This window comes from Podarcis bocagei (genome assembly GCF_964188305.1).
Source record: "Podarcis bocagei genome assembly, chromosome: 2".
NCBI lineage: Eukaryota > Metazoa > Chordata > Lepidosauria > Squamata > Lacertidae > Podarcis > Podarcis bocagei.
In genome coordinates, this window is record NC_138126.1 from 21,771,351 (window position 1) to 21,798,365 (window position 27,015).

General features: G+C 45.6%; 1 protein-coding gene and 1 long non-coding RNA gene across 2 annotated transcripts in view; one reads left to right on the top strand and one right to left on the bottom strand.

Moving 5' to 3' along the window:
* Positions 1-27,015, bottom strand: part of LOC308581388 — a 308,379-nt gene that overhangs the window by 1,079 nt on the left and 280,285 nt on the right. The window lies entirely within an intron of this gene.
* Positions 1,731-26,522, top strand: LOC308579683 (uncharacterized protein; the record flags this gene model as incomplete). Its single annotated transcript, XM_081180619.1, has 5 exons — positions 1,731-3,187; positions 4,219-4,382; positions 19,291-20,758; positions 23,142-23,305; positions 25,012-26,522. 5 exons carry the CDS (start codon positions 1,731-1,733, stop codon positions 25,077-25,079), a joined length of 3,321 nt encoding a protein of 1,106 aa, XP_081036745.1. The 3' UTR covers positions 25,080-26,522.

Genomic DNA, 27,015 nt, shown 5'->3' on the forward strand with positions numbered 1-27,015 from the left:
TTCAGACCCCCTCACCCCCATGCAATTCTGATGCTAGCTCTGACGCAAGACCCAATTGAATGACCAGTAGTTGAAACGTTACGTAATTCTTGGTGACTTAAAATGTCGGCGGTTGTGATGGTGAAACAACATTCATTAGAAGAAAGAATGTCACATTTCAGGACAGTTGTACCTGGTGGCTTAAGCGCACCCGGATGTGGGCATGAAACATAACACAGGAGCCCTGCAATTCCTGGAAGATGCTCTTGCCACACGGGCCTTGCAATACAAAAGGAGCACCAGCGATCAACACATCAGTCTCAAAGACGGGGAAGGGAGTGTAAGAACTGCAGGGGTGAAACTGCTTTCCTTGCAGCACCCCCAAGGAGCAGTTTGAAGCCTCCATAAGTGCCCCCTTCTTGCATCCAGAGCAAAGATATTTGGTAAGTATGCCACTGCAGAGAATGTGCGGTTGTGTTGTAGATGGGAATATCTTTTATAATTAAGGTTTCGTTAAAAGTTTTCATAATAAGATTACATTAAAAAGCAAACTGATCTAAACAAAAATAAAAACGAAGAGAAAAGGAGAAAGAAAGAAGGTCCTCTCTCACAGGTATGTATTAGGCCTTATCCCAAACAGAAGGAAGTGAAGACTCCCAGATTTCACTTGGGAGTTTCCCAATCTTCTCCCAGCTTGGGAGATCCTCACTTCCTTGCCTCTCACACAGTATCCTTCACCAGCCAGTATATTGAGAATTCTCGAGAAGATGAAATCAACAAGCCATTTCTTTCTTTCTCTTAAAAAAAAACCTGGTATTGTTTTCTTGGTCTCCCCCCCCCCTCCAATCCTGGGTTGCATTAATGACCTGACAATTGGCCATGTTGGCTGAAGCTGATGGGAACTGATATCCCACAGCACGTGGAATGGCACAGATTCCCCATCTTGTTATATGGTTAACTTGGGTTGCATTCACATTGCAGTTTTCTTTCATGCTGTTTCCCTGTTAATTTCTGCACCTCATTTGAGCTTTCACATGAAGGGCACTTCTGGGTAAAAAAGGATAAAGGTGAAGGACCCCTGGATGGTTAAGTCCAGTCAAAGGCGACTGGGGTTGAAGGGAGCGCGCCGAGGGAGCTGGCGTTTGTCCACAGACAGCTTTCCAGATCATGTGGCCAGCATACTAAACCGCTTCTGGCGCAACGGAACACCGTGACGTGTGCCAGAGTCCACGGAAACACCGTTTACCTTCCTACAACAGCAGTACTTCTTTATCTACTTGCACTGGTGTGCTTTTGAACTGCTAGGTTGACAGAAGCTGAGCAATGGGAGCTCACCCAGTCGCAGGGATTTGAACCGCCGACCTTCTGATCGACCAGCCCAGGAGGCTCAGTGGTTTAGACCACAGCGCCACCAACATCCCTGGCACTTCTGGAAATGTAGCAGAATATGGTGCAAGTTTAGCACCACTTTTCATGCTATTTGCTTCTGGGTGGGAAAAATCAGTTTGCAAATAAAGTGGAAATGCACCAAACTTTATTTTGCAAATAAAGTAGAAATGCACTAAGCATGCACCATACCCCACTAGATTTCCAGAAGCTGAAATACAATGTGGAAAACAAGAGTCTGGGAAACATCTGAAGAACAGAATAGACTGCCATGTGGCTGCCGCATTTCTAAAAGAAATATATAATAATATATTGTTGTGTTTCCCACCCTAACCCCATTTCTTATTCTTTCACCTGCAGCCGCTATGCCTCGTTTCTGGACTTCACCCTCCTCCTTCTGCCTCCTCTTCCTTCTGGCTTCCAGCTCGGCCTCTGAAAATGATACTGTGGTGGTCACCAGCAGCGGTCCTATTAGAGGCAAACTGCTTCCAGCTGGCTCTGGCTCTGTGACCGCCTACCTGGGCATCCCCTATGCTGAGCCCCCCATAGGCAAACTGCGCTTCCAGAAGCCCGTTCCTCATCAGCCGTGGAGCCAGGTCTTGGAGGCCACCACCTTTGGCAACTCTTGCCACCAGGCAATTATTGATTTCCTACCTAATTCCACCATATTATTTTCCAACGCACCACTTTCAGAGGACTGTCTCTTTCTCAACATCTGGGTGCCCCACCCACAACCAGTCAAACCAGTGCCCATCCTTCTATGGATCTACGGTGGGGGATTTATCAGTGGCACAGCCTCGCTGGACATCTACAACGGGGCATTCCTAGCTGCTACAGAGAATGTCATTGTGGCCTCCATGAATTACCGCGTGGGGAGTCTGGGTTTCCTGTACCTGCCGCCAGATGTCCCAGGAAACGCTGGCTTGTGGGACCAACATCTGGCTCTGAAGTGGGTGAGTGAGAACGCAGCTGTGTTTGGTGGTGATGCAGCCCAGATAACTCTCTTTGGTGTAAGCGCTGGAGGATCCTCAGTTGGTTTCCACCTGTTTTCACCGGCCAGCCAACCCCTTTTTGCCCGTGCTGTGCTTCAGAGTGGAGTTCCCAATGCCCCCTGGGGTTGGAGGAATCCTGAAGATGCCCTAAGAGTTTCAGTAAATGTGAGTGACCTCATGGGGTGTCCTACAGCTAACCACAGTGCTATGGTTAGCTGCCTACAGGGAAAGGAAGGCAAGGCATTTTCTGACCTGGGACCTATGTTTTCTTTGACAACCGATGGGGAGTTCATCCCAGACGATCCTCAAAACCTCCTGGAGACTGGTGGCGTTCAGGGCAAACCCATTCTCGCTGGTGTCAGTGCTGACGAAGGGTCACATATGGTATTAATGCTATTTCCTAGCATCATAGGAAACGATTCAATACTTACCAGGGAGCAGCTCTATGAAGGGGTGAATCAAACAGTAAAAAATGGAACTAAACAAAATGCCATCAATGCTGCAATACTGAAGTACGTCCAAGAGAGCCATGGGCCAGAACAGTACCAAATGGCCTTGACTCAGTTTTTAGGAGATTACTTCTTTGTGTGCCCACTGGCTGAGTTTGCTGAAAAGGTCGGAGGAGCCGAGAGCCCAGTTTATGTTTACTACTTCGACCACCGTTCTCCCGCGTGGCCCAAGTGGGCAGGAACACCCCACGGAGCTGAGCTGCCTTACTTGTTTGGAATCATGGCATCCGAGTCGCAAACAAACCAATCGGAGGCGGCGGCTGAGGATGCTGAATTGAGCCGTCGAGTGATGCGATACTGGGCAGACTTTGCCAGAAGCGGGTAAGGCATTAATCCCTCGTAAAACAAACACTTCCTGCTTATCTGTGTCCTAGAGGCTGCCTTTGATCTCTGTGCAAGTCGTGAATGTGGTTCAGCTTGAAATATGCACCCACTTCCCAGCATGTTATTGTTGCAAAAGGCTTCAATTCTGCAGAGGCAGAGTAGGAAATGTCAGTCGAGGGGGGGGCAGAAAGGTGATTCTCCAGGCCTCTCTATCCAACCATCATGAGCCTCCCATCCCAGACCACATCTCTCACTTGTTGGAGTCTGTCTGTCTATCATCCTCCTATTAGGTGCAGGTCAATTCTGTGTCCAGGGCAGCTGTTTACCAGCTCCATCTGGTACGCAGGCTGCAACCCTACCTGCCCACAGACTGTCTCACCAGAGTGCTGCATGCTCTAGTTATCTCCCACTTGGACTACTGCAATGCACTCTATGTTGGGCTACCTTTGAAGGTGACCCAGAAACTGCAACTAATCCAGAATGCGGCAGCTAGACTGGTGACTGGGAGTGGCTGCCGAGACCATATAACACTGGTCCTGAAAGACCTACATTGGCTCCCAGTACATTTCTGAGCACCTTTAAAGCCCTAAACGGCCTTGGCCCAGTATACCTGAAGGAGCATCTTCACCCCCATTGCTCAGCTCCGAGGGCCTTCTGACAGTTCCCTCACTGCGAGAAGTGAGGTTACAGGGAACCAGGCAGAGGGCCTTCCTTCTCGATGGTGGCACCTGCCCTGTCCTCCCATCAGATATCAAGGCAATAAACAACTATCTGACTTTTAGAAGGCATCTGAAGGCAGCCCTGTTTAGGGAAGTTTTGTCATGTTTGATGTTTTGTCATGTTTTTAATATTCTGTGGGGAGCCACCCAGAATGGCTGGGTAGACCCAGCCAGATGGGTGGGGTATAAATAAAAATATATCATCATCATCATCATCATCATCATCATCATCATCATCATCATCATCTATCTTGTATTATTTATTGATTACCAACTCTTTACTCTCTGGTTTCTTTGTTGCCCCAACAGGAATCCCACTGCGTCAGAGGCAAGTGAAGTGAAGTGGCCCGTCTACAATTCCACAGAGCAGAACTTCTTTCATATCGGTGGAAAGGCAGCCCAGCCCAAACGGAGGTCACCTGCCTCACACTGTGGCTTTCTGGCATCTCTTTTTCCAAATGCGACAGAAGCAGGTGAATTTGGGGCTCCTCTGGGGGTGGGAGTGTATGTAGTTGCTCAGCTGTGCTCCCGTTGTGACCTCCAAGACAAGGAGATAAGTCACTACACAGCCTTTAGAAGGCATCTATAGGGAAGTTTTTATTTATTTTGAAATGCTTTGTTGTGTTTCTATATATAATGGAAGCTGCTCAGACAGGCTGGGGCAACCAAGTCAGATGGGCAGGGAATAATAATAATAATAATAATAATAATAATAATAATAATGGAATCCAGAATGCTCTAGAAAACGGATGGGGAACCTAAAATATGGGTCCTGTATATGTCTCTAACTGGCCCTTGCAGTTCTCTCCAGCCCACACCCACTCCCCTTGTTTTTGCCTGGCCTAGAAAGTGTCCTTGATTGTTGATACAGTGGTACCTCGGGTTAAGAACTTAATTCGTTCTGGAGGTCCGTTCTTAACCTGAAACTGTTCTTAACCTGAAGCACCACTTTAGCTAATGGGGCCTCCCGCTGCTGCCGCGCCGCCGGAGCACGATTTCTGTTCTCATCCTGAAACAAAGTTCTTAACCCGAGGTACTATTTCTGGGTTAGCGGAGTATGTAACCTGAAGTGTCTGTAACCTGAAGCGTATGTAACCCGAGGTACCACTGTAATGCCTTTTGCTGTCCTGGATAGAGGATAGAGGGGGAAGTGTGAAACTCCCCATAGCAGTATGTTTCATTCACTGCTTCAAGGCTCCTACTTTCTGCTTCCCACACTGGCTTACCTGCCCTCCAGTGGTCACTCTCCCAACATCCCAAATCCCTTAGTAACAGTTACGAAACATGAAAACAACAGCAAGAACATGAAGCGCCCAAACAAAACCACACAGATAGTTATGTTATCTGCCACACACATTTTGCAGGAGTTTTTAAGAATGGAGAAATGAGAAACCGGGAGAGGCAAATCGGGACTATCAGACCAACAACAACTGCAGGATCTTAAGTTCCCCATCCATTTCCCCTCCCTATTTTTAGAAAAGTTCCCACAACATTCTGCTACAGGATGCATGGTGGCTGAAGGCTACAAACCAGAAAGCCTTGTTATCATCAGTGTAGGAGTAATTTTTTTATAAAAAAAGTCTGGCTGCAGCATTCTGCCTCAGCTGCCCCAAATACAGCACATTACAGTAATCCAGCCTTGAGGTTACCAATGCATGGACTACAGTAGACTGGCTATCCCTGTCCAGGAATGGCCATAGTTGGCAAATCAGACATAGTTGGGAAAAGGCACTCCTAGCTACAGAGGCCTCTAGGAGCACCTCTATACTACTCATCTGGTTTTTTTAGTAGGAGTGCAATGCCATCCAGAACAGGTAACTTGCCAATTTCTCAAACATGGGAACCACCTACCCACAGAGCCTCCATCTTCCCAGGTTTCAAACAAAGTTTATTGGCTCAAGAGAGTATACCAGTAGATTAATATGTCAAGAGACTAAGATTTTGGGCATGAAGATTTTGTTGACTTTCTATTGATCAGTTCTTTTCCTCTTTCTTTCTTTCTTTCTTTCTTTCTTTCTTTCTTTCTTTCTTTCTTTCTTTCATTTTAGAAAGCCTTTTCTGAGGTCTCTGAAGAAGGCAGCACTTCACCCATTTTGGAGAAAGGTCCGAAGAATGAGACCCAAGACAATCAAAACCAGACTTTAGGAACAGGTTAGCTAGGCCCACAATCTGTGACACCTCTAGCCATGTTACAAAACACTACACAACTGTTTGGGATGTAGCTGTCCAAGACAGTTTGGTTCACTGCCACAATATCACAGATTGGTCGCTCCAATCCGCACTCGCTGTATTGTAACTTTTGAATAAATGTTAAAAAGAAAATAAAGGATGTAGTAGTTCATGGGGGGCAAAGCTGAGTGAGGAAGCAGACAAACTGCTGAGATATGAATTGAATGAAAATGTAAACCCTATTCAGGCATTCAGTACCTCTGAGCACCAAATGCATGAATGGGGTCTCTAGAAGACACCTGTTTCCTCCCTGAGAATGGAAATCCTGATTAATCAGGATTCCCATCCCCAGAAAACTCTACGCATCTCGGGCTCTTGCACATGAATGCCAATTGTGCACACACACTTCTGATCCTGAAGAGAGGGGAATACGCAGCGGGTAGGGGTGGGGGAGAAATTCAAGTCAGTTTTTATTTAAAGGCAAAGACACCTAATTCACACTTTCTGGAACAGCATGCAAACTGAAACAGATAGCCTTCCAAATCAGTCCTTATCCGGATTTTGCAATGCCAGTCTCCAACCAAACGCACACCCTAGGTTAAGGCATGTACTTGAGAAACTATCAAGGGGGGAAAAAAGTGTGATGTATTAAGGGAAATTGATGTGCCAAAATATGAAGATTATTGCCTTTTAAAAAATCGTATGCATACCTGCATAAAAATGTGCGTATCTGGAGAATTTTGCACTAAAATGCTGATGGATTTCCATGAGGTTATTTTAAAACAAATCACAAACAGGTGTGGAAAACTGAAGACTGGGGGGGGGGGGGAGATAGAAACAGGGAGAAACTGAAAGTGACAGATTTGCTCATCCCTACCATGGCCCTTGAGGGTGTTACCATAAAGCACCAATGCTGCAGCAAGCAAAGGCTCCAGCAGCTCAGTCAGCTGCTTGTGGCTGGAAAGCCAGACAGGATGTTTGTGACTGTTGCCATGGGAACAAAGGGGCAGTCCATTCTGTACTGAGCACCGGATGTTAGCTCAGTGTGTGTGTCATATGACCTGTACTGGAAGTACATGGGTGGAGTTTCTTCTTGCTGTTGTCGAGTGCAGACATGTTTCTCTGTACTGATATGAGAGACAGAAATAAAGGATGTAAATAGTTTTCTGTCTGCTTCTTTCCCCTCCCTGGGGGACGCCAAAGGGGAGAGAGGAAGAACGGTGTGTTCCTCTCACACATCTGAGAAGAATCGCCGGGACCTCGCCTGCTTATCAGCAGAGTGGAGACGCGGGGAGGTCGACAGGAATATCTGCCGGTGCCTACGCTGTGGCACATTCCTCTGACCCAGGCAGAATTCCAACAGTGGCAGCCTTCGGATGGTTGCTGTTTTCTTCGATCCATCGGACATCTGCATGAGAGGCTGGTGAAAAGTCCTCCTCTGCTCCATGGAAGCCTGATTTGAGAGGCTGATGCTCTGCAGCCAGATGCTGATCAGAAGAAGCTGACAGCCAAGCCGATGCCCAAGGTATGAGATTTTAAGGGCTTAGAAGTGTGAATGCAGATTGCTTCATTCTCTGCTTCACGGAGAGCGTGTGTGGGAAAGCAGCTCCAACTTAGAAGAGGCCTGCATTCCAGGCATTCTTGTGGTTTCCTGTCCGAGGAAAGGAATGCGCTGTTGCTAAGCAACGTCCTTCAGTGAAGGCTGTACCTCAGAGAGGAGAAATGGAAAGTTACTCGAGAGGGCTGGACAGTCAGACTATGCCTCAGAGAGGCGAAAACAAAGTTTTGTTATGACTAGGTCCTCACGAACTGCTGGAAGGGGCTTTCCAACGCAGCCAATGTCAGAGTTGCCAGGTGTCAAGAGTGTAAACAAGCCAGCTATTGGATTTTAGAGGCTTGTGTTTTAGAGTCAATGCAAGGACTCAAAATGGATGCTAAGAAGGGGGGAGGCTTGCCTTCTCCACCCCTCCTGACCAATGACAATTATTCATCTTGGTCTGTAAAGATGAAGGCCCTGCTGCAGAATCAGAGACTGTTTGGGGTGATTGAGAATCCCATCCCTGCAGCACCAACGCGTGCTTGGGAGTCACAGAATGTGAAGGCTAGGACTGCTATAATTCTGTGCGTCTCAGATGATCAATTGGTGCATATACAGCATTTGGAATATGCGCAAGAGGTTTGGAACACGCTGCGTACAACGCATCAGAGAGATGCTGGTTCTTCAGCGTTGCTATATTTTGAGAAGTTGACCAATCTGAGATTAGCACCTGATGGAGATGTTCAAGCGCACCTGACAGAAATGAAGTTTCTGCGTCAACAGATGGTGGAACGCAATTTCCGTCTACAGGAGGAAGTGTTTTGCTTCATGATGATAAACAGCCTGAACCGGACTTACAAGGTTGTTGCCAGTCAGCTTGGTTCGCTACCTGCTCAGGATCTGACCGCGGAAAGGGTGTGTGCCGTCGTCCTGAACGAACACGACAGACTTGCTGCACTGGAAGTGAAAGACAGGGGGAGGCAAGAACAGAGTTCAAATCTTCCCACTGCTGATGCTACTGGAGAGCATGCCGTAGCATTGAGTGCCGTCCGATGCTACAATTGTGGACAGACTGGGCATCTACAGCGAAACTGTAAGAAGCCGCGACAGTCAAAAGGAGCCAAGAACAGCTCTACGAAGCCTGAGGCGTCAAGCAAAAGCCATTCCAAGTGCCAGGTGAAACCTGCAAAGGCGATGATGGCGAAAGGAACCACGCCAGATGTTGGGAACGCATTCATAATTGATACCGGCGCCACGAAGCATCTCTGCCCACACAGAGAACTGTTTTCGACGTGGAGGAAGCAAAGCTTCACTGTGAAACAAGCCAACGGTCAAGAACTGGAAGCGACCGGAATTGGAACTGTGAATCTTGAGAGTCTGAACTTGACTATAAGCGATGTTTACCTGGTTCCAGAACTGAAATTTAGTCTGCTGAGTGCTTCGCAGATTGCAAAGAAGGGACTAAAACTGTACTATGATGCTAAAAGATGCAAGATCTACAAAGATAGAGAACTGTTTCTTACTGCCAAAGAGAAAGATGGACTGTATTTGTTGACTTTTGATCAAAGTGATTACATGAAATGTAATACTTCTGATTCTAACGAAATTTCTCTTGCAGGTGTGACCAGTGTGGACACCAAGAAGGTGGCTAAAAAGGTCCACAGAGCTTTTCAGCGGGTGTATGCTGATGTGATTGGTCCTCTAGAACCATCTAGGGGCGGTGCAAAATATTACCTTGTGTGTGTTGATTGTTACACTAATTATTCTTGGGTTTACTTGATGAAGAAACCGCAGGAAACTTTAGAAAAGTTTCAGGAGTTTTGTGACAAGGTTAAAAGTATGCATGATGCTAACATTGATTGTCTTTTCACAGATGACAAGCCAGTTTTTCTTTTACAGGATTTCCAGAGGTTCCTGGATGGAAAAGGGATAAGACACAAACTTGCTAGTTCCGAAGAAGCATGGAAGAAATGTGTCTGTGTTAGGGTGAACAAAGAATTGCAAAAGGGGATGCATGCACAATTGCTGAGTTCACATTTACCACATGAATATTGGGCCGAGTCGCTAGCGTCCTATCTTCACGTGTGGTTGAGAAAAGTCTCAACAGAGTTGGGATGTTCTCCTTTTGAGAAGCTGTTTAATAGAAAACCTTCTGTTGCCTATTTTAAGGTTTTCGGGTCTCATGTGAGAACAGAAGCTCCAAGTGGAGTAAAGAATGCCAGAGGCATCTTCGTGGGTTATGAAAAAGGTCTCTACAGAGTAATTTTGTCTGAATCTGGTCAGGTGATTCTCACAAAATTTCTAGAGAGTGCTCCTGAACAGGAGAGAGTGATTGTTCACACTTTTTCCACAGATGATTCTGATGATGATGATGATGAGTCTGATCTTATTGAGTTCAGTGGTACTGATGATGATGACACTGATAGCTCAGACAGCTCAGTTGTCACAGTTATTGAGAGGAAATCTCAAATAATGACTAGACCCTCAGAAAAGGAGGATAAACCACTGATTAAGCTTAGTACTGGTTCTCCAGAGAGTTCAGAGGCTGAACCAGAAAGCAGAGAAAAGTTGCAACTCTTACGAAGGTCTGAGAGAGCAACGAAGGGTGTACCACCCAAGAGGTATTCAAAGGATTTTGCTAACCTTGCATATGTTGCTGTTGTAAACGACCAAGGACAGATTGAAGCTGTGTCTAAGTCAGAGACAAAGGCACAACAGAGAGTTGTTAACCAAGGTAGTGCGAAGTCACACAACCAGAGAGGTACATTGGTTAAACCAGTGGCGGGTAGTTCCAAGAGTGGAACTGAAACAACAGGGGAATGTTATAAGTATAACAACTGTTTGTTTTCTTCTCTGGATGACGCTTTGCTCGCAGCACGCATTGATACTTTAGGGGGAGTATGTTACCATAAAGCACCAATGCTGCAGCAAGCAAAGGCTCCAGCAGCTCAGTCAGCTGCTTGTGGCTGGAAAGCCAGACAGGATGTTTGTGACTGTTGCCATGGGAACAAAGGGGCAGTCCATTCTGTACTGAGCACCGGATGTTAGCTCAGTGTGTGTGTCATATGACCTGTACTGGAAGTACATGGGTGGAGTTTCTTCTTGCTGTTGTCGAGTGCAGACATGTTTCTCTGTACTGATATGAGAGACAGAAATAAAGGATGTAAATAGTTTTCTGTCTGCTTCTTTCCCCTCCCTGGGGGACACCAAAGGGGAGAGAGGAAGAACGGTGTGTTCCTCTCACACATCTGAGAAGAATCGCCGGGACCTCGCCTGCTTATCAGCAGAGTGGAGACGCGGGGAGGTCGACAGGAATATCTGCCGGTGCCTACGCTGTGGCACATTCCTCTGACCCAGGCAGAATTCCAACAGAGGGATGCGGTTGGTGCTGTGGGTGAAACCACAGAGCCTAGGGCTTGCCGATCAGAAGGTCAGCGGTTTGAATTCCCGCGGCGGGGTGAGCTCCCCTTGCTCAGTCCCAGCTCCTGCCAACCTAGCAGTTCGAAAGCACGTCAAAGTGCAAGTAGATAAATAGGTACCACTCCGGTGGGAAGGTAAACGGCGTTTCTGTGCGCTGCTCTGTTTCTCCAGAAGCGGCTTAGTCCCGACCCAGAAGCTGTACGCCGGCTCCATCGGCCAACAAAGCGGGATGAGCGCCGCAACTCCAGAGTCGGCCACGACTGGACCTAATGGTCAGGGGTCCCTCAGGAGGAATTGTGTGTGTGTGTGTGTGTGTGTGCATGATGGAACTCAGTCTCCCGATCTCCCCAGCATCTGCCATCTAAGGTGATGGTCTCACTCCACCTAATGGTCCTGGATACATCATCAGCCTTTCTCATTCTCTGTTAGGTACTTATTTCCAGATTATTTGTTACCTTAAAGAAAGCTGAGGTCATTTCAATCTGTTTGAGTATTATAACCTCTGTATGTTTTCAAGTAGGGTTGGAAATTTTTCTTGTTTTGTCTTTCTATAAATCACTTTGAGGGTTTGTTTGTTTTACAATCAAGCAGTGTATACATTTTCTGAAATAAAAGAAGAAGAAAAAGAAACGAGGAAGGGAGCAGGAGGAGGGGGTGAGCGAGTGGAGCAAATACAGAACTTTGCCCTTCTCTGAACCTTGGGAATCACAAGTGGGGTGGCTACTATCGTGCTCAGGTTCTGCTTGAGAGTTTCTCACAGGCCTCTGGTTCGCAACTGTGAGAACGGGGCAAATCTTTTAAGTTTTCATTTAACAAAATGTGTATACGCTTCTTCAGTGGAAAACTTCTAAGCGGTTTGTAAAGGGCAATCTGAAACATTCATTTTAAAAGCAACCTGAAAGAGCAAACATTAAAAATAAGGGAACACCATTTTAAAAGATGCTGATAAACTCTGCGATCTTTAAAACTTTATACATAAAATAAAAAGACTTGTTAAAACTGCATGTTAAAATGACTCGCCTGTGACAATTACTGGCTGAAACAAGAAAGTTTTAAAGGTAAAGGGACCCCTGACCATTAGGTCCAGTCGTGGCTGACTCTGGGGTTGCGGCGCTCATCTCGCTTTATTGGCCCAGGGAGCCGGCGTATAGCTTCCGGGTCATGTGGCCAGCATGACTAAGCCACTCCTGGCAAACCACAACAGCGCACGGAAACGCCGTTTACCTTCTCGCAGGAGCGGTACCTATTTATCTACTTGCACTTTGATGTGCTTTTGAACTGCTAGGTTGGCAGGAGCAGGGACCGAACAACGGGAGCTCACCCCGTTGTGGGGATTTGAACTGCAGACCTTCTGATCAGCAAGTGATTGGCTCTGTGGTTTAACCCAAGTGCCAAAAACAATGCAGCAACTAACTAATATTAATAGGCAGGGTGTTCCAAAGTCTGGGTTCTGCCACCCTGGAAGATCAACTCTTCGCAACTGCAGAATGAACACCAACTGATAAAAGGTTCTCCAAGCCACTGGGGTAGGGCTGCCATATTACAAGAAGTAAAAAGGCGGACATAAAATGCGATACTCAGACACACATGTACTGCTTCTATTTGCCAGCCCATGCGCTAACCCCCCGGCCTGGGAGCCAGCCCGAAATATGGAGACGTGACAACGACGTATGGGATAAAATTAGGCCACAACTTTATCCATTTCAGATGTAGGAAACCTTGGCTTAGGCATTGGACGGCAACCCTCTCAGCCCCAGCTGTGAAGGGGACTGTGAAATGAGAATTTACACAGCGTACTCCCCACTTCGCCTGATGTTGGTAGTTTGACCTTTCGCCACCACTCAGGGCCAGTGACTCCCGCAAACACCCCTTTAATGGGCCCTGCAGATGACACCACATGGGGATGCATAATAATGCTAACCCCCATTCCGAAGAGAGCCAGTGTGCTGTAGTGGTGGACTCGTAATCTGGTGAACCCGGGTTCTTGTCTCTACTCCTCCACATGCAGCTGCTGGGTGTGACCTTGGGCCAGTCACACTTCTCTGAAGTCTCTCAGCCTCACTCACCTCACAGAGTGTTTGTTGTGGGGGAGGAAGGGAAAGGAGAATGTTAGCCGCTTTGAGACTCCTTAGGGTAGTGATAAAGCGGAATATCAAATCCAAATCCAAACTATAGGATACTGATCAAGGTCTAAAACCGCCAAAGTTGTGACCATTGCTAGCGGGGGAGGAGGTGGAGCGCCGGCCAGTAGGCAGAGGTGTCACCCTGGAACGGGAAGCCTGCGCCGGGTCGCAAACCCCGCCCACTGCTTGATGTGTGAGTGGTAATTGCAAAAAAAGGGGAATCAGCCTTGCCATTCCCCTAGACCTGCTCATCTTTACTGGAATAATATTCCTTCTGTATGAAGATTGGTAAGGTGAGAATTGGTACCATCAAAAATATTGTCACAAAGACACGTGTATGTTCTTTATTTTGTGAATATTGTTGTCGACATACAAAAATGAATTTGGTGCACGTCCATACATTTTATTTGTATGCCACCTTTCCACAATTTAAACCATGCTCCATGTGGCTTGAAACATGAGGAAAATACAGAAGAAAAGTAGTCAGAAACAATAAATAAAAACGTCAAAAAATACTTCCCTTAACCTCACTACAAGACCACCACATATGATAAAAATAACCTTCTTTCTCTTTACATTTCCAACACTTGTTTGATTTGGATTTATACATTTTTTTTGCCAATTTACCATCGATATATCATTTTCATATAATTTTCTCTTGGATCATAACATGCTCTAAATTTTATATCCATATTCCACAATCGTTCCCATGCTTCCATATCTATATTATGACCCATTGTATCACTGAGGATTTTACTTGCTTCAAGGAGGATTGCAACTGACCAGTTTGCGGGGACACAGGAAACACCCCCAGCACTTCAGACATCTTGTCCTTTACCTCAGGCAGCAACAAGCCTTGATATGGCCCTGCTACAATAAATCTCATTGGGGGACATTGCATGCTCAATAAATAAAGATCCGCCTGCCCTCACTATTCAAACTCAACCTGGCTGAAGAAGTGTGCATGCACACGAAAGCTCATACCAAGAACTAACTTAGTTGGTCTTTAAGGTGCTACTGGAAGGAATTTTTTTATTCTGGCTTTTGATGTTCTTCAATGCCTGTCCACGGTTGCCTATGTTCACATATACAGTACTTGTGTTATGTATTGAAGTTCTCACCCTGGCCACCGGGGGGGATTGTGTATGTAGTTTTCACTCAGGTCCACGCCAGTTAATTTAGGCGGGAAACCCTGGGCTGTTGTTGTTACAATGTGACAGCCGGCTGCCTATAAAAGCAGGCCGGCTGAGCTGTGTTCAGTTCGGTTCAGTTCCAGCTTACTTATAAAGAACTACTTGGAGATGGCTACCATTAAAATGAGCATTCTCCCAAGAATGATATTTTTATTTCAAAACATCCCAGTGATTAGGGGCACAACAATGTTTAAAGAATGGCAGAGGACCCTGTCCAGATTTATCTGGCAGGGGAAAAGAGCAAGAATTAAATTTAAACTGCTTACAGACCGAAGGGAAAGAGGAGGGTTCGCTGTTCCGAACCTAAAATTGTATTATGAGGCCTCGTGCCTGTGTTGGATTAAGGACTGGATAACCTTGGGAAATACGGATTTGTTGGATTTAGAGGGATTTAATGCCAGATTTGGCTGGCATGCGTATCTATGGCATGATAAAGAAAAGGTGCACAAGGGATTCTCCAACCATGTCATTAGAGGGGCATTACTGGAAGTATGGAACAGAAATAAGAGGCTGATAGAAGGGGGCACCCCTTGGTGATTATCACCGGTTAACATATTAACAATCAAAAAACTAAACATGGAAAGCCAAAGATGGACCTATGAAGACCTTTTGGTAAAATCAGATAAGGGATGGAAAATGAGACCATATGAAGATTTAAAGGATAAACTAACGGGGTGGCTTCAATATCATCAAATTAATGCCCTCTGGAATGAACATAAAAAAGTAGGATTGAAGGAGAAAAAATCTAAATACCAGGTAGAAATAGTAGAAGGAAACACCAAACTTTTCTCCAAAATGTATAATCAATTATTAGAGTGGGACACCAAGGACGAAGAGGTGAAAGAGGTCATGATCAAATGGGCTATAGACCTGGGATACAATTTGGAATATGATAGGTGGGAGAAACTTTGGAACAAAGATATGAAATTTACAGCTTGTGTTGGACTCCGAGAGAATATGGAAAAGATGATGTACCGCTGGTACATCACTCCAGTGAAACTGGAAAAGATGTATAGGACAGGGGACAAAACTTGCTGGAAATGTAAAAAAAGGAGGGTGATTTCCACCACATGTGGTGGACGTGCGAAGAAGTGAAAAGGTACTGGGGTCTCATTCACGATGAATTAAAAAAGGTCTTGAAATATAACTTCCCTAAAAAACCTGAAGCCTTTCTTTTAGGAATGGTCAGAGATGAGATTAAGAAGGAAGATCAAACCATGTTTCAATATGCAACGGTAGCAGCCAGGATATTGCTAGCGCAAAATTGGAAAACACCTAACACCCCAACTATTAGAGAATGGCAAATTAAGTTATTTGAGTATATAGAGTTAGCAAAAATGACACAGAAGATCAGGTATCAGAAAAACACAAAATTTATTAATGATTGGAACAAATTCATATCATACATGGAAACAAATTTAGGAAATATTAAAATTACAGTAGGTGTAACATAAAACCTACGATGTAGAGATAAAAGTGGTAAAAAGATACTGCAGAAGAAAACATTGGGATATATCTCATATCGTGGTGGAGGGGTCAGACTAACAATACAGTACGAATCAAGGTTTTTGTTATGTGATTTATTTGTGCTTTTGTATTTTGCTTTCCCCCCCTTTTTTATCCTTTTTGGACTGTTTGTCGTTTTTCTTTTTTTTTTTTTGATGTATTTTATGTTAGAAATAAAATAAAAAGAAATTTCCAAAAAAAAAGAAAAGAAAAAATAACTACTTGGAGAAATCTCTGTGTCGTCTGCTTTGTCAACCCACTACAGTGGTGCCTCGGGTTACATACGCTTCAGGTTACATACGCTTCAGGTTACAGACTCCGCTCACCCAGAAATAGTGCTTCAGGTTAAGAACTTTGCTTCAGGATGAAAACAGAAATCGTGATCTGACGGCGCAGCATGAGGCCCCATTAGCTAAAGTGGTGCTTCAGGTTAAGAACAGTTTCAGGTTAAGAACGGACCTCCGGAACGAATTAAGTACTTAAGCCAAGGTACCACTGTACTTAATAACTTGCATTTCCTTATGTCCAAAAGGCCAGAGACTTTGCATAACCATGAAACCCATTTTGTTGTTGTTGCACGCTACAGCTCTCCCTCTGTGCCCTCTGATGTGTACTCTTACCTAAGATGCCTCGTCCCCTGGAGAAGGCAGAGCCTGGCGGTCACTGCCCTTTGCATACACACATATTGGCAGCTGCCTTCTCACTGGGTGTTATTTGCCAGAGCTGGAAGTGTCCTATAAGCCTCAGTATCCACCTTTCCCATTTGGATTGAGCTGTAGAGGACACCAAGGAGCAGCAAAACCCCACCGGGGATAAAGGAGGTGAGTCTTCAGGATGCAGAAGGTTTAGATGCCTCCAAGAGTGGGATGAGAAGTAGGGACTAAACCTGGGAGTGGGGGAGATGACAGTAAACGTGGCACAAGAAAGGAAGTCAGGAATCCTGCATTCTAGCACCATAGCTTCTTGCTTTGTTTTGTTCCAGTTGTTTAACATTTGGGAAGTTAACCCTGTATCATGCTGTAAGTCTTGGACATATGCGTGTGAGGGTCTGTGGATTGGGACTTGTTCCCTCAAAAGAAAAAAAAGAGAAAGAGGTGAACAAAGTCAAGGTATGAAGGGACTGCAATGTCTCTGTTAAGGAGTTCAAAGTCAGTAAACTGAGTTGCCCACTTTCAGCTTTAGTGGAAAGTCAGATGTTGGAAGATTCCAGCTCAAGGAATTACACAACCGGCCTTGTCATTCCCCTAGACCTGCTCATCTTTACTGGAATAATATTCCTTCTGTATGAAGATTGGTAAGGTGAAATTGGTACCATCAAAAACATTGTCGCAAAGACACGTGTATGTTCTTTTTTTGGGTGAACATTGTTGTCGACATACAAACATGCATTTGGTGCACGTCCATACATAAATAATTTTACTTGTATACCACAATTTAAACCATGCTCCATGTGGCTTGAAACATGAGAAAAATGCAGAACAAAAGTAGACAGAAACAATAAATAAAAATGTCAAAAAATACACATCCAAACTGAACAATTTTCACATAAATCACAAAAATAATGATTCAAAACAAAACAAAACAAAACAAAAAAACCACCACCAGCAACAGAAGCAATAGTAGCAACCCCCCAACACCCCTCCCAAACAATAGATATATGACCTCTCTTACTGGACTTCTGTGAATGTTTGCTTGCTGATAGAGTCGTACCTTGGCTTTAGAACAGCTTAGTTCCCGAACACTTTGGCTCCCGAACGTCGCAAAGTGACTGTTCCGGTTTGCAAACTATTTTTGGAGGCGGAACGTCTGACAGGGCTTCCGTGGCTTTTGATTGGCTGCAGGAGCTTCCTGCAGCCAATCAGAAGCAGCAATTTAGTTTTCAATGGACTTCCGGAATGGATCCTGTTCGATTTCCAAGGTACAACTGTACATTTAAAATGTTCCTATGCTTTCAGGATCAGTGCTGGTTTTTGTGGGCTCCAGGTAGAGGTGTGCATTGATCCCACTGTCATGGCTCCTTTCTTCCCTCCCTCCCCATCAAATAAAAATACTGTTGGATCAAGCCAATGGCCCATCTAGTCTGGTGTCCTGTTCTCACAGTGAGCAACCAGAAGCCTATGGGAAGCTCACAAGTAGGACTAGAGCACAACTGTTAAGTTTTGGGTGAACATATCAGACGACACAACAATTCTTCAAACAGCTCTTGTTTATTCACAGGCCAGAACAGAACTGAACTGAAGGGTTCAGCCAAGCTGCTTATATAGAGCTCAACTACAAAGCAGCAGTAACAACTTTCTGTAACTATCCAATCCAACGTCACTTTCAATTCCTTATTTGCATATGTGGACCTGAGTGAAAACTATCTACAGTATCCCCCTGCTGGCCCAGGGTGAGAACTTCAGTACATAACAACAACAGTCCACCTGCAATTCCCAGTACTCACATGGAAGCTGTCCCCCTGATGCCAAGTTTTTTTTAACACATCTGTCAGGGGTTCAGGAGCAGAGGCACAGGAAAGGGAGGAAACAGAGAGCGAGGGGGAGGAATCCGAAGGAAATATGAGCGAGGACAGCGGCCCGAGATCTCTGAGTCTTTCCAGTGAATCGGAAGATTCACAGAAAGGGGCGCCAGTGGTCAGAGCAAGGGGGGCGCCTAGGGGGACACCCCAGGAAGAAGGGACCAGAGGGGACTCAGAGAGCAGCAGTTGGAAATCGGGACCAGCTTCCCCGCCAGAGCGCAGTAGGGGGGAGGGGTCCCAGGTCTCGGGATCTGGCGGCTCGCCGCAAGCGGGAGGGCATGAGTCAGGAGTGGCCACACCTCCATCAGGGAGCGAGGAAACGGTCAAGAGGAAGGTTGAAGGCTGGGCGCGCGCGCCAAGTTCAAATGCACAGGAAGGCGGCACAGTAAGCAGCCCGGATAGGGAGCCAGGTCCTAAAGCCCGCCGCAAGGAGGGAGAAGAGTCCGGGGGGTCCGCGTCAGAAGAGTCCAGGAAGGAAGAGACCACGGGGGGTAGAGGGACCCAGAGGAGAAAGGAAAGACGGAAGAGGTGGAGGAAGGCTAGAGTATTAAGTTGGTGTACAGGAGGCGGAGACTCAGACGGAGCTTCGCCGGTCTAGCTTCTAAGACGTAGAGCTGCACGCTGCGGCTTGAAAATGGAAACTGTAACTCAATAAAGACTTTTGTACAGTACTGCCGGCTAGCGTGGTCCTCTGTGAGCTGGGACCTGGAAGCGGCTCTGACAACATCTATAATCCACTGATATCCAGAAGGGGATTGGGTGGAGAGAAGGGTTTTTGCTTGTCTTCTCCCACACAATACAGTCGATATGCTGGGATCTATGCTTTTTATTTTTAAAAAAAGGGGGGGGGGGCTTGTGTATGTCGCTTCGGATCAGAGCCAAGGTGTAACTGTGACTGGGTCACCTTTCTTTCAGGTTCTGCAATGCCTACTCTCCTCCAGGCATCTTTGGGCCTTTTCCTCTTCCTCTCCCTCCTGAATTCCAGCTCTGCCTCTGAAGATGACACTGTGGTGGTGACCAGCAGTGGCCCTATCAAAGGCAAGCGAGTCTCTGCCTCCGTCACTTCCTACCTCGGTATCCCTTATGCTGAACCCCCCCTGGGGAAGCTGCGCTTCCAAAAGCCCCTTCCCCACCAGCCATGGAGCCATGTCTTGGAGGTCACCAACTTTGGAAAGGCTTGCTTCCAGACGACCGATTTTCAATGGCCTTTCAACAAAATGTGGGTTGCCAACGCGCCACATTCAGAGGACTGTCTCTTTCTCAATGTCTGGGTGCCTCACCCGCGGCCTTCTGCACCGGTTCCTGTCCTTGTTTGGATCCACGGTGGGGGATTTCTGGTTGGTGCCAGTTCCTTAGACTTGTACAACGGGGCACTTCTGGCTGCTACTGAGAACATCATTGTGGTTTCCATGAATTATCGGCTGGCGTTCTTCGGCTTTCTGTTCCTCCCGCCTGAGGTCCCAGGAAACATGGGGCTGTGGGACCAACAGCTAGCTCTGAAGTGGGTGAAGGAGAACGCAGCTGTCTTTGGTGGGGACCCTCTTCAGCTGACCCTCTTTGGCCACAGTGCGGGAGCAGCCTCTGTGGGGTTTCACCTCCTCTCACCTGCAAGCCAACCCCTTTTTGCCCGTGCTGTGGTGCAGAGTGGAGCTCCCAATGCACCCTGGGCTTGGAAGGATCCTGAGCATTGCAAGTTGCGCTCCTTGAAAGCGAGTCAGCGGCTGGGCTGTGACGATCGGAATCACAGTGTGGCGCTGCGTTGCCTACAGGAGAAGGAAATGGATAGGGGAATGTTCCAACTTTTGATGCATCGATTCTACCCCACCACAGATGGGGACTTCCTTCTGGATGAGCCAAGGAAACTTCTGCAGAGTGGGCTCCTTCAGGCAAAACCATTGCTCATAGGCATCACCGGCGAGGATGGGTCTGTCTTTGCACTAAGCGGTCTTTCGGATCGCATAGAAGATGACAGAACGTCAACTTGGGAGCAGCTCTTGGAAGAAACAATGACATTGTTCGAAATGTCTTTTGAAGAAGACGTTGCCAAGACTGTAGCGCTGAAGTATGCTGAAGACGGCCATGGGCCAGAAAAGTACCACGGGGCCATGGTCCAACTGTGCAGAGATTATTACTTTTTGTGCCCATTGGCTGAAGCTGCTGAAAAGATGGCAGCAGGTGGGAGCCCCGTGTACACCTACTCCTTCAACCACCACATCTCTGGCTCCATTTGGCAGGAGTGGATGGGAGCAGCCCATGGAGTTGAGGTGCCTTACCTGTTTGGAACTCTGTCGTCGCTACAGAGGGTAAATCAAACAAACACGGAAGCTGACGCCCCTTTGAGCCTCAGGATGATGCGCTATTGGGCGGAGTTTGCTAGAAGAGGGTAAGGCATTCACAGCTCTTGTTCTAGAGCCTCAAACACAACTCATTCCATCAACTTGACCCTGGATGTTCTAGACATAGTCTGATAGTCCTTGCTCTGGGCACTCTACATCCCAAGGTTCTGCCTGAACCTCCCAAGGTCTTTCATTCATTTTCTCGGTATCTTTGACAAGGGCACTGCCACATCAAGTTTCAGTATAGAGGGGCAGGTTTTAGAGAAAAGCTCAAAGGCCTAACTCAGGGATGGAGAACTTGTGGCCCTTCAGATGTTGCTAGACTACAACTCTTATCATCCTTGACCATTGGCCATGCTGGCTGGGGCTGATGGGAGCTGGAGTTCCCGTCAACAAATAGCTGGACAGCTGGACAGTTCCCAGTCCCTGTCTTAAACAAAAGACATGTATCTTCCTTTGGTGTCCCCCCCCCTTCTTCTCACTGGCAAACTGCCTATTAATTGGAAAAAGCCCCTAGCTCAATTCCAGGGGCATAGGGGTCCAGTTATGTATAAGGAGCTTCCCAAACCATCTCTTTCACCCTCTTGGGGTCTTGAAACCTTCTGAAGAAGCAAATGCTATTAAAAATAATAATAGACAGGGATTTCCCCCCCTGCTCAGTCTGAACTGGCAACCCAGTCAGATGGGTGAGGTACAAAAATTATTATTATTAATAATAATAATAGCTGGCCTTGATATGTTTTAATGTGACTGATATGCACTTTTGATTTGTTTATCTGTTTTTTTAAAAAACCCTACTGATACTTTAAAAAGCAGCAACATGTTATATCATATTTTTATTACCACTGGCAATTTCAGGGCTATGGTGGGATGTGAGTTGAAATAGCCAACTAACCTTTGCAAAAGATGGTTGAAGATGGAATGTCAGCTATTTTGGCTGACACGTTTGGCACTGATGAAATATGACCGTGATTTCTAGGCCATTAGTTGATTACCATAGCAGGGTTCTCATTTGATTTGATTTTATTTTTTGGTTGATGGAAGGAGAAAAGAAAGCCTCGGATTAGTTTTTTGGATTTAGATTTCCCGGAACTGTTGCCAGAGATTAATACACAAGAACATATACCTTCTACCCATGACTGAATGTTAGGAGCTCTCTCCTGCCATATATAACAAAAAACACATAATCAAAGTGTTGGGGAATACTTACCTTGGCAAAAACGAATAGTGTTCCTTTTCCAGGTACATTAGGGCAATCAGAGGGATTTCTGTGGAGCAGGGCTAATGTCAGCGTGAACCACCAGCTGCAGTGTATTTCATATTGCACCGCGTTGTATTACATATAGATTTTTACGATCTGTAATCCAATTGATTTGCTTATGTATTGTTTTAATTCTATTAGAATGTAATTACTTTTTAAAAACTATATTTTATATGATATTGTATTTTATCTCTGTGTGCTTGTTTTTATTTGTGTAAGCCACGTTGGGTTCTGATCTGGGGAAAAGGTGGGATAGAAATAAAAATAATATAGTGGCCGAGACAGAATTCCAAAGCACAGTGGATGGGGAACAAAATGGATTGGGCAGAAGAGGACCTACTGGGAAGCTAGACTCACAGGATCGTATTTGATATAGCTGGCCTCCTATCTCTAATTCCATCTAATAGAAAGGAATGGGCCAAATCTCATAGGGTTGACTGCCAGCACAATTCCAAGCAATGAAAGCGGGGCCCTGAGGAAATGAGTCAAATGATAAATAATAGGGTTTCACTTATTTTATTTCACTTATTTATTCTATTATCGCAGTGTAGACGTGCCATTTTTGTTTTTATAATGCTATGAATGATTTTCTCTCTCTTTGTGCTATTGATGGCCTTTGGCTTAAAAAGAAGATTTTGATCCCTGCGCCACATTTTATTTCTCACTGCCACCACCCAGGCCCTACCTGGGCCAATACTGAGTCCAGTCAGGTTAGAATTGGAACATAAACTTCTGTTTATTTATTGCAGTTTAACAAGTGTGTGGTTTCATAAATGGTATCGGTCAATTACAGTCATAGGGTGCCTTTCCAGACCTATAACTTCCTCTACCTGCCCTCCCTCACTAAACCACCTCTCAGATATTTACTTGTCTTTCCATCTCCTAACTGTTCATGACTCAGCTTATTTCTCTACACTAACTCAACCTACCCACAGACTCTATCCCAATTCACTCCCACTCCAACCAACCACCCAACTCCCAACTAACTCCCCTTTCGCAACTCCCAGAGCTGCTTTTATAGTCCCTCTGACTCCACCCCCCGGGTTCTGATTGGGTAACTTGTTTAACTATTTCACCTCCAGCACTCTCATATGTTAACGTCACAATGGCCTTTGGCTTAAAAAGAAGATTTGGATCTGGACTGTGTTTTTTTTTGGTTTCCTCCACAGGAACCCCACTGGGTCTGTGCACAATGAGGTGCAATGGCCACTCTACAATGCCACAGAGGAGAACTTCTTCCACATCAGCGCAGGGCCACCTGAGATCAGGAAGCCGTCTCCTGCCCACCACTGTGATTTCCTGGCAGCTCATATATTCAACTCAACACTCTCAAGTAAGTCCAGGTCCTTTGGCTGAAGAAGTTTGGGCTCAGTTCATCAACAGTTAGTACTGACTTAGGCCTTGTCACATTTATAGTGTTGCTGCAGTGGGGTCCTATGCCAGTTCCTCTTTGTAGCATTTTTTGGCAATATTTCCAGTGAACAACAAGGCACACAAGTTCTGCCCGCTCTGTCTATGTCAGAATCAGCTTTCCTGCTAAGGTAGTGTTACTCTTGCCTCTAGAGATGGGGGGAAAAGTTCACATTGAATGGTGAGCCTTCCTAATTCTCATTTTTTTGAAACCATGTGAGAACCAAAACACAGCCACGCTTCAAAATTTGCACTTCTTTGAATTTTGTAATGCAGTTATCCAGTTCCCATTAGTGGGAAGTGTGCCTCTATTAGTGCAAATAACTTACAAAATTGCATTGTTTGGGGGGCAAATTGTATTGTAGAATTGCATACAATAGGAGAAATCTGCATTACAATGTTGATAAATTTCCATGAGGAATTTGTTTTTGGTGTTTTAATGTGTGTAGGGGGACAATGCAAACTGGTGTGGGAATGTGGAGAAATGAACTGAGAATTGGAAAAAAGGAGAAACTGAAATTGACATATTCATCCATCCCTAGTCCATCTCTTCAGCCTTTTCTTTCATCTAGCTCTCTTTTTATGGCTCCTTTGGTGAAGGGCTTGCCAGTTCTTCTCTCTTCCCTAGAGTTATTGCCTTCTTTTGTATCAATGGCAGCACTTCTCCCTAGTCACCTTGGCTTATGTCTGCTTCCTGTACTAACTTTCACCGCCACCTCTCGCTACCTATTCCTCCACTCCCTCCTGCTTCTCCCTGGCTCCTTCCTGCTGACCTCTCGCTCTACCCCACCGGGATGCAACCATCTTGGTAAAGGTAAAGGTAAAGGTAAAGGTAAAGGTAAAGGTAAAGGTAAAGGTAAAGGGACCCCTCACCATTAGGTCCAGTTGCGGACGACTCTGGGGTTGCGGCGCTCATTTTGTTTACTGGCTGAGGGAGCCAGCATACAGCTTCCAGGTCATGTTGCCAGCATGACTAAGCCGCTTCAGGTGAACCAGAGCAGCTCATGGAAATGCCGTTTACCTTCCCGTCTTAGGTATAAAAAGGTAAAGGTACCCCTGACCTTTAGGTCCAGTTGCGGACAACTCTGGGGTTGCGGTGCTCAACCCGCTCTATAAGCCGAGGGAGCCGGCATTTGTCCGCAGACAGCTTCCGGGTCATGTGGCCAGCACAACTAAGCTGCTTCTGGTGAAACCAGAGCAGTGCATGGAAACACCATTTTCCTTCCTGCCGGAGCAGTGCCTATTTATCTACTTGCACTTTGACATGCTTTTGAACTGCTGGGTGGGCAGGAGCTGGGACGGAACAATGGGAGCTCACCCCGTCGCGGGGATTCGAACCACTGACCTTCTGATCGGCAAGCCCTAGGCTCTGTGGTTTAGACCACAGCGCCACACGTGTCCCTGTCATCTTAGGTATACCTCTTTTAAAATTATCAAAACTTGGGTAAGGAGGGAGCAGCAGAAGGAAAGGAATGTACCTCCCCAACTTTTGGTTGAAAGTGATTGGCTGTCCACTGTGGATGCATTTCAGTTAAAAATGGAAGTTGAGTTGTACCCAGTCTCTTGCATGAAGGGTTGTTTGGCTCTCTGTGGACCATCATTTTTCCAATTGCTTTTTTTATTTTGCAGAAAAAGTCCAAGAAGACTCTTCTGAATCCATTTTGGAAAAAGATATGAAGAATGAGACCAGAACTTAACAAAAAAAAAGGCAGAATGCAAAAATAGCTTACATCAAGTGTGAATGGAACTGAGAGGGTGAAGACATGCCTAGAAACACGTCAGCAAAGCCCTCACTTTGTAGGATTGGTGCCCATTTGCAAATATAACGGTTTGCTCTTCATTGTGAGACGATGCTGAATGAGAAATGGAACTTAATGCTGGGTTATGAACAAGATAAGCCATTGGGACCATCATTTTAGAATGCCATCCCATTTTCCTCCACAACATTCACATGCTAATTATGAGGGGGGAAACGACATCCAGCAGCTATGAATGATAGGAGCTTCTTTTCAATCACTTTTGCTTTATTCTGCAAGCAACAGGTTATTTGGCAGCCTGAATTCACTTCCTGAATTTTGCAAAGCCTCATATACTGAGGAGCTGTGCCTTGGAGCTAAAGGACAATTAATTTCTCATTGTTACTCTGTTACTATGTAACACCAGGGAAGGAAGCTAACTCCCACCCGGTGGTGTCCCTCCCTCCTTGCATAGCATGAGCACTGTGATCTGGGTGGAATTTGAATCTCTGGGTAGCTGGAGAATGTACATAGAGCTGAAAGAGGAAGTTGGAAGAATGACACTCTTTCTCACTTCCTCTTTCATCTCTATGAGCTTTTCAAGGCTCAGATTAATTATGCTGGATCCACTTAGATCCATGGGGTCTACATGACTTATAAGATTGGTAGTTCCACAAGGAGTTTCTCCATGCCCCAGAATTATTGCCATTCACGGTGTCCCCATGGCCAGGACAGGGAAACATACATCTCTGTGAAATCAGGATGAGAGGCAAGCTGATGTAGACATCACGGGGGAATGGATGATGCCAAGTGAAGTCTAGAGCCATTTTGTCAGTATTAGCATTGTTTTCCTGAAGATTTCTGGTCCGGATTAATTAATGTATTGGTTATTCAAGCACAAGTTCTGCCCATGTTGCGTTCTCACCTTGTGGTTGGTGGATCTTCTCTCCTGTTCTTTCCCTACCTTTTGATCTGTTCTCCTTCCACTCATCAGTTCCATTGGTCCTGGGAATGCTTATCAAATGTTCCTGAGGCAACTACTGAAATTTCCCAGAAGTCAGTTATTTTCACCCACCACTAGAACAGAACGCTCAGTTGCTCCGATGCCTATGAAGGGTGCTCAGTTTGCCAGGACAATTCGAGTTTATTTCAAAGTCAGGACATGTGTGGTACACATGCAGCTTCCAAATGATTGAACTGCAGAGAGCTGGGGGAGGCTCAGAAGTATAGTTTCCCAAATGCCATTCCAAGGCTCCTCTCCTACATCAAGAACAAACCTCTCCGAGGTGCCTCCAATGAAACTGAGGTCACACAAAAGATTATGGATAGCTCTGGTCAAACCTTTGTGTACTTCTAGCTGCATTCGGCACATGTGATGTGTAAATAAAAATTCTCTTCGAGGCACTGTTCTTATTTGTTTATTTACTGAGAAAGATTTTCTAAACCACTTAATCAAAGAGCTCTCTAAGTGGTGCACATAATAAAACTGTAGGTCAGTGTTTCCCAAACTCGGGTCTCCAGCTGTTTTTGGACTACAAGTCCCACCATCCCTAGCTAGCAGAACCAGTGAGCAGGGATGATGGGAACTGTAGTTCAAAAACAGCTGGAGACCCAAATTTGGGAATCACTGCTGTAGAAAAAACACAGCCCAAATCCACAGGACTGTCATTAAAAAAAAAAGGGGGGGGTCATTAAAACACACATTAGCCTCAGCAAAACTTAAAAAACCAGTGTAGATATCTAAACTATATGTCTGAGCAGACTTGCAGTAGTAGTAGTAGTAGTAGTAGTAGTAGTAGTAGTAGTAGTAATGACAATAATAATGATAATGATGATGATGATGATGATGATGATAATAATAATAATAATAATAATAATAATAATAATAATAATAATA